This window comes from Rhagoletis zephyria, unplaced genomic scaffold (genome assembly GCF_001687245.7).
Source record: "Rhagoletis zephyria isolate East Lansing unplaced genomic scaffold, Rhagoletis_zephyria_1.1 Rzeph_scaffold_03926, whole genome shotgun sequence".
Classification (NCBI taxonomy): Eukaryota; Metazoa; Arthropoda; class Insecta; order Diptera; family Tephritidae; genus Rhagoletis; species Rhagoletis zephyria.
In genome coordinates this window covers 11,940-19,420 of record NW_016161009.1, presented here as the reverse complement: position 1 = coordinate 19,420, position 7,481 = coordinate 11,940, and the positions used below count along the sequence as shown (strand labels likewise).

The 7,481-nt window shown below is 35.0% G+C and overlaps 1 protein-coding gene across 1 annotated transcript; it reads left to right on the top strand.

Annotated features, from left to right (window-relative positions):
• Nucleotides 1-2,219: 2,219 nt before the first annotated feature.
• Nucleotides 2,220-4,503, top strand: LOC108369948 (jerky protein homolog-like). The gene is made up of 3 exons (XM_017625174.1): nt 2,220-2,477; nt 2,536-3,123; nt 4,477-4,503. The coding sequence occupies exons 1-3, from the start codon at nt 2,220-2,222 to the stop codon at nt 4,501-4,503; spliced, it is 873 nt and encodes a 290-aa protein (XP_017480663.1).
• Nucleotides 4,504-7,481: the final 2,978 nt, after the last annotated feature.

Sequence of the window (7,481 nt, the reverse complement as noted above, 5' to 3'; positions counted from 1 at the left end):
ACATGATGCATGATTCAATAAAACAAGGTTGTGTAATTTGTGATAGCTAAAATTTGGCACTCCTTTATCTAGATTTGTATTTTGGAAGTAGGAGAAAGGGGAAGAATGTGATCGCCTTTTGCGAAAACGGTAGTGGAATGGTACTACAAAAAGTACGCAAAGTAAGTAAAATGTGTATTATTAATTCTATGCGAATTTGCAATATATTTGGCGTTTTAATGGAAATACTAAACAATACATAAAAATATGCATATTTGATTTAAGTTATTCGTCATTTCCTGGAACAAATCTAGAATACCGACCGTTCAGCTATGCAAAAACGAAAAATGCAGATTAATAGAACTTTTTATGCTCAGTTCAACCATGCCAAAATTATTTGGCGCAAGTAAAAAATGAAGACGTTCTAGAAGGTTAAAGTTCAGTTTTTAGATATTTTAAATATTAATATCTTATGAACTATAAACCGATTAAAAAACTAATGACGTCACCATAAAGGTAATTAATTTGTTCTTCATCTGATGTACACAATTTGTAGTTTTTTGTATTTTTAAACCAAAACCACTAAAAAACGAACAAATGTTATTTTTCATGAAATAACCTTTTTTTAAAAAAAACTGCATAATTAATGGTAAAGAAATTTATATTATTTAGAAAGTGCAAGTTATTATCTTTAATTCGATATTACATATTTTATCATGATCTACTTTTGGGTTTCAATAATTTAGTGATAATAAAAATACAAATAAACCTCTTATATATTCTTTATTTTTTACATGCGCCAAATAAATTTGGTATCGTTGAAATCAGCGTAAAAAGTTCTATCAATCGGCATTTTTTGTTATTTTATAGCTAAACGGTCGTATTCTACACTTGCTCTAGAAAATTACGCAAAAGAAGGTGATGCCAACGAATATTTAGTATGAAGAATTTTTGGTTTTACTACTAATATCACTAGAAACTATAGAGTAAGCAACATTTATGCACAAGTAAAGGAGCCGATTTTATGTGTGGGAGCGAGAAGACTGTTTTATTACAAAACCTTTCTATTATTGAATCATGCACATGATGATTTTTTTTTTTAATTCCTTCCCACTTTGTTTTCCTTCATACAGCTGAGTTCGAAAAACAACTGATACCTGGCAATGCTGCACATTTTTCCGCAAGGGTTGCATCATGTCGATTTTTCGTTTTTCGTAGCATAGCTACGAATTACAAATTACGAAAATTCGGGTCCTAGAATAAGGGTGTTAATCTTAGTCGATATGTAGCACTTTATATCATCCGAAGAAGTGTCTTTAGCAATTCTAGAGACAAAGATTGATCTTCTCGGAGCAATTACAGTCGACGTCCAGTAATACGAAAGCTCCTTCATACGAATGTCCAATAATACGAATGCAGTCTTTTTTACACTAATTGTTCTATAATACGAATAAGGCATAATTTTACCGTTCGATAATACGAAACAACTCTTTCTCTCAGCAGGCTTTGCCTTTTTCTTTTTCAATAGTTTTTTTTTTTAAGTTGCAAATCATATTTCTGGCGTTAGCAGTAGGCTTTGCTGTTTTTGATTTGTTTCTTTTTCAGTTGCTGTTTTTCCAAGTTGCAAATCATATTTCTAGCGTAAGCAGTAGGCTTTGATTTCTTGCTCGCTTTTTTCAGTCGTTTTTTTAAGTTGTGGCGTTAGCATAATTTTTCCGCTGATTTAAAAGTTAAACCGCAAAATGAAAACAAAAAAACGAATTTCGCTGTACGACAAAATGAATATACTCGCGGATTGCGATAAAGGAAAGTCTTTATTGTACATTTCAAGCAACAAAAGGCCCAAATATTAGCCAGCACTACAAGTTCTGCGAAACGTCGCTTCACAATGAAGACTGGAGAATTCGTTAAAATGGAAGATGCACTGTGGTTTTTAACTCAACGAAAATGTCACATTCCAGTAGGAGCTATGCAACTGAAATGCAAAGCGCGCGAGTTGCATAAGAAATTGTACAATAACACATTTTTTGCGAGTGATGGTTGGCTTACAAAATTTAAAAAACGATATGGAATCAGACTGCTGAAGGAATCTGGTGAAAAATTGTCCTCTAGCAAAGAACTTGTAGCCCCATTCATTAAAGAGCTATCGAGTGTGATAGAGAAACATAATCTTTCACATGAAGCAGTGTTTAATGCGGACGAATCTGGGCTTTATTGGAAAATGCTACCAGACAAGACATATGTCCATTCGGAAGAGAAATGTGCACCAGGAAGAGAAATGTGCACCAGGAAGAAAAGTGTCAAAGGAAAGAATAACATTTCTGGTTTGTGCGAATGCAGAAGGGACAAAAAGGATAGAACCTTTCGTCATTGGGAAAGCGCAAAACCCTAGATCATTTCGCAACAAGATTCTGCCGGTTAAATATGATAGCTCGAAATCTGCATGGATGAATGCTGCAATATTTAAGAAGTGCTTTTTTGGAATTTTTGCTCCAGAGGTATGTTAAATTTTGCGTTTATTAAATTGCACTATAAATCATCTTAACTCATTTTCAGGTGGAACGTTTTCTAGAAGATAAAATGCTTCCCAAGATGGCGCTTTTGTTGTTGAATAACGCGCCAAGTCACCCGCCTGCCGATCAGTTGGTAAAAGAGACCGAAGACGGAAAAATTTGGGTCATGTATTTTCCACCAAATGTCACTCCATTGATCCAGCCCATGGATCAGAATGCGATTAGACTATTAAAACTCCATTATCGCACCAGCTTGTTGTCAATGGTTGTGACCTCAGTGGAAAGTCTTGAAACGTGCCTTAAGCAAACCAACTTATTCCAAGCTGTTTCTTTACTTGCATTGGCGTGGAAGAAAGTATCCCAAGAATCATTAAAAAAATGCTGGAACAGAATTTTTAATGACGACGAATTCGACGAAGAGGACGATGTTCCTCTTTCCATACTTCAGCAAAGTGAGGAAAACCTCGCGACCAGAAACTCTTTACGTTTATTAGAGCGTGTGTTTCCAAATGTACAGTTCGATGTCAACGATGTGACCGAGTGGAATAATGAGAATATCATCGACGATATACTGACGTTTAATGACCATGACGAAGAAGAAACAATTGTGGCTCCAGCCGAAATGCCAAAGGTAAATCATGTGGATGCAATAAACTGTTTTCAAACATGTATTGAGTGGGCTGTTGAAAACCAGATTGACAGTTCCAAAACCCTTTTACTGAGAAGCCTACAAGAAGAGGCTATGCAAGTGAGTTTGCAGATCAATAAACGTCAGAGCTTAATGACGGAGTTTCTAGTAGACTGATGTTCTCCGGTAATTTAGTACAAACATTTATTTTAACCTTTTGATATATGTACGAATGGAAAAATATGTACAAGTTTATGTTTTGATTTTGTTATTTTAAGAAAATAAAAAATAATTTGAATTTTTACATAAATTTAGTTACTTTTTTATTGCAAAATATTCGTTGCGATTATACGAATTTTTCGATTTTACGAATAGGGCTGACATTATATAATTCGTATTATTGGACGTCGACCAACTTTTTGGTAGTGACTTCAGATACATATATGGGATTCCGAGTTATTCGGAGGATCAATGTTAGATAGGGCAACTTTAGATGTCGATCGTAACAGTTTAATTGTCGTTTTTATTTTCAGACGCAGACCTAGTGGATATGGCTTTAGATAGCGGAGGCTCCAATGCCTGATGGCATGGAGAAGAAAGATTGATTAGATCTAAGGGCTGAGATGGAGGATTTTTCTGTGTAGATTCAGTGACTATCTTTTTGGGTGGACTAATAACACGCTTATGCTTATTTCCTCGACTTTCCTCGGAGTTTGGAGGGTTGTCGAGGCATGTGAAAGACTTAAACATTTTTTTTCAAAAAGCACCGACGGATCCTTCCCGATTTCTGTACTGTCTAAAGAATTTAAATAAATCGACTTCGGTTCATCGGCATTTTTGACAAGACAAAGAAAACAGCTGTGACAAGGATGAAATTGCAGAAATGACAAACAGAGCAAAATAAATGTGCACATTCAAACACAATTGTAATTATGGATAAACAGAATCAATTCACAACAACAATATAATTATATGAAAGAAAGTTTTGTAGGTATTATATACCTGATTTTTGTATTTTAAAATAAAAAGTGTCATTAGACTTATCAGTATTGTTTTTTTTTATTATATTTCTACTTTAAACTCAAAAATATACCAAAAAGCAAAATTTATCACTTAATAACAAAATATACGAAGTATGCTCCTAGTGGTACCAGGTCACGTTTTTGAGGCTAAAGGCTGTTGTAACTCGGTTTGACTTAAAATAGCAACAATTATGTATATTTAGAATATAAATTTTGAAGAACAACATTAGCTTTCTTTTGAGATATTAGGCGTGTTTTTTATTAATTACCGTTCTGGAGTTATGGCTCCACATGTCATGCTTTTTGACCAAAAATTTGGAATTTTTCAAATTAGAGCAACGAGCGGGTTAACGTCGTTTAATCGAGCTCAAATTTCGACTATCTCAATATCTGGAAAGGGGAATCGTTTGGTGGGGTCCAGACGAATAAAATACCGACATCGATTTTTTGCGGTCACCCTAATTTACATATAATATGTAACGGTACGTAAATACATGTAAGGTCGGTGGTCGGTGGCGTTGCGTTGCGTTACGTGGCGTTGCGTTGCGTCGCGTTGCGTTGTGTTGTGTTGCGTGGCGCTGCATTGCGTCGCGTTACGTTGCATTGCGTTGCGTTGCGTCGCGTTGTGTTGCGCCACGTTGTGTTGCGTTGCGCTGCGTTATGTCGCGTTACGCAGACAAATTTTTGTTTGCCAAATTAAACGGCTGCTTAGTTTGCTCGGAGGTGGTTATGTCGAGTTTGGCACAGGGTTGCACGTTCATTATGGTTTTCATGGCTATTGCCAACACGAAATGAGAATTTTTGTACAGCAACAATTGTCAAAAATTTTTGTATATGACAACGCCGAATTTGCTGCAGTTTGACCAAACAAAATTAGTTTGCTGTGAGAGTCGCCAAACTCGCTCTCTCCGAGTTTGCTGCAACAACAATTGCACGCAGTTTGCCTAACAAAATGTCTGCATAACACCGACCTAAAAGCCATCACCAACTGTACAAATATATACATACGCATCCATGAACCAACGACTACAGATCACGCAATCCGCCATCGTTGTATTTGTAATAAAATTTCAGAAAACAGTTTTCGTAGCGTTTTTGATGTTTTTCCCTCTTGTTTACATCGTCTTCTATCGCTTCGAGGTGGCCTTTTTTTAGCAATTTGATGTGTTTTATGAGCGATTTTCATTTTAAATTTGATTTATTAAAAATTTATGATGTAAAATGAAGTGCTTTGTAGGTGCACATTTGTGGCCAGAACGTTTGCATTGAAAAATCGACCCGTGCCGATAATATGCGATTGTAAAACACTCTCAATCATGAAAACCATATTTTATGAACTTTTTTTGCTTTTCAGTTTGTATATTTTATAACAAATACCAATTTAATCGCACCATAGTGTAATAAAGCATCGTTCACTGAAAATCGGTACGCGTTCCAGCAGTTTCTGTACAGCAATTGTTGAAATGTATTAAAAAGTTGCAATGCAGATCATTAGACAATAGATATACCGTTATGAGGTTTCAAGTTCACAGTACTGGCTTTTTATTTGACAGTTCTATTCGCGTTCGAAGTTGCTGCTCAAAAAAATAATGTTGAACAAATTCATCGAAAATCGGATATTTTCGAGATCAAAGATCAAATTAAAATTAAATATACCAAAAACTTATAACTATCCTCCAAAAATCAATGAATAGATTCCTTCTGCTTAAACTAACGGGCTAAGCTAATCATTAAAAAACATCATTTCGCACCAGCTTAAGGATAAGGCTCTTTACCTCAATTAGGAAAAAAACGGCTTATCAGAAGAAGATCGCGCGAGAGAATTGGAAAACGATTATCCACAGTTCAGCGAATGCAAGCTATGGCAAGACTTAAACCTTATCGAGTTATAATATATAAAATTCTGTTAGATTAAATACATTTTATAGCAAAAACCGCACCCGTTTACTTTACCCCAATGTTCACACCAAATGTGGTATTTTATAATAATGACTAATAAAACATGTTTAAAACTGGCCTTCGGTCAACTCCCACGTTAAAAGTTTTAAGCTAAAAAGAAACAGGGTGATATCCTCTTACAACTAAATCTATAAAAGTTGACACAGTTGTCAAAGGGCTATGAAATGACAAGAGAATCGAGGCAGTCTCATTAAAACTCGATCAGACTTCACAATGGGTCATATGACCCCAGAAATATGCTGGAAGGAGCGCTTGCACAAAGTGTTATTCCACTGTATCATTTACTTTGGACCTTTTGTAAAGTGTTGGTTGGTTTTTATGAAAACTTATTATTCACAGGTAACTTTAAATAGGTTTGAAGACAATGATGTGAATAAAGTTCTGGGAGTCAGCAATTTACGAATATGACCTATTTACGTCAGATCGAAAAATACGTGGTATTTATTTAAAACAAAATTAGTAGAGATGTGCGAGCTGTGCAAAAACATAAACTAAAGATAGTTTAGTAGAGCAAGTTGACTACACAAGTCTCTAGAACGGGTGTTCAGAAAATTTTTATCATTATTAAAGAAATTGTCTATTATTTATTTATCCAAGCAAAATATGAAGCTTTCGCTAACAAGTATCTATAACGGAATGTTTTCGCTTTATTTCAACATATTAAATATTATTTCCTGAAAACCTATTAAAAAGATATAACCCATTTCATGAGTACCGATTTTGAGTGAACTATGCTTTAAGCAAAGTGAAATCAATATATGACATATTTATTTTTTATACGCTTATATAACAAGGGTTTTGTCATTGCGTTAACCCATTTGAAACTAGCAACGTTATAAATTAATTTCAAAATAAAAACATTTTGATTGCAAATCAAAAAATAATTGTTTTAGAAATTCAAGAACAAAAAGAAAAAAATTCGTTTAAAATGGTATGTGGTATCCGGTTTATGCAGAAGCACCCACAACAGTGAGGTAGGTATGTTTCGTGTGCCAACAGATGTTACGCAAGGAAGGGATTGGATGAATGCGTGTGGTGTTAAACTAACTGGATCATCGAAAGTTTGCACTCTGCACTTAAAATCGAATGATATCATTTATGCAAGTATTAATGCCAAGAGAAGACGCCTCGATCCAGATGCAGTACCATCAAAGATGTTACCTGCTATTTCATCAGATGAGAGTGTGGGTATGTTCTCAAATGCATTAGTGCAAAAATGTAATCTTCATTTCGTAAAATTGTGTTTTCTAGTAGTATTTAGTTCCTTCAGACGATGTGATTCAATGTGCATACATCATGAAAATTTTGTACAAAATTCCACGCCGCCGCCGCCGCCGTTTTTTGACGTTCCTCACGCGCCGCCGCCGAATTACGAAAATA

What these genes read in the sequence shown, in the direction of transcription:
- LOC108369948 (XM_017625174.1), top strand. Translation starts at nt 2,220, where the DNA reads ATGTCCATTCGGAAGAGAAATGTGCACCAGGAAGAGAAATGTGCACCA. An exon ending in TTGGAATTTTTGCTCCAGAG is followed by an intron (nt 2,478 to 2,535) that starts GTATGTTAAATT and finishes ACTCATTTTCAG; the next exon opens with GTGGAACGTTTTCTAGAAGA. An exon ending in CTCCAGCCGAAATGCCAAAG is followed by an intron (nt 3,124 to 4,476) that starts GTAAATCATGTG and finishes TTTTCAAATTAG; the next exon opens with AGCAACGAGCGGGTTAACGT.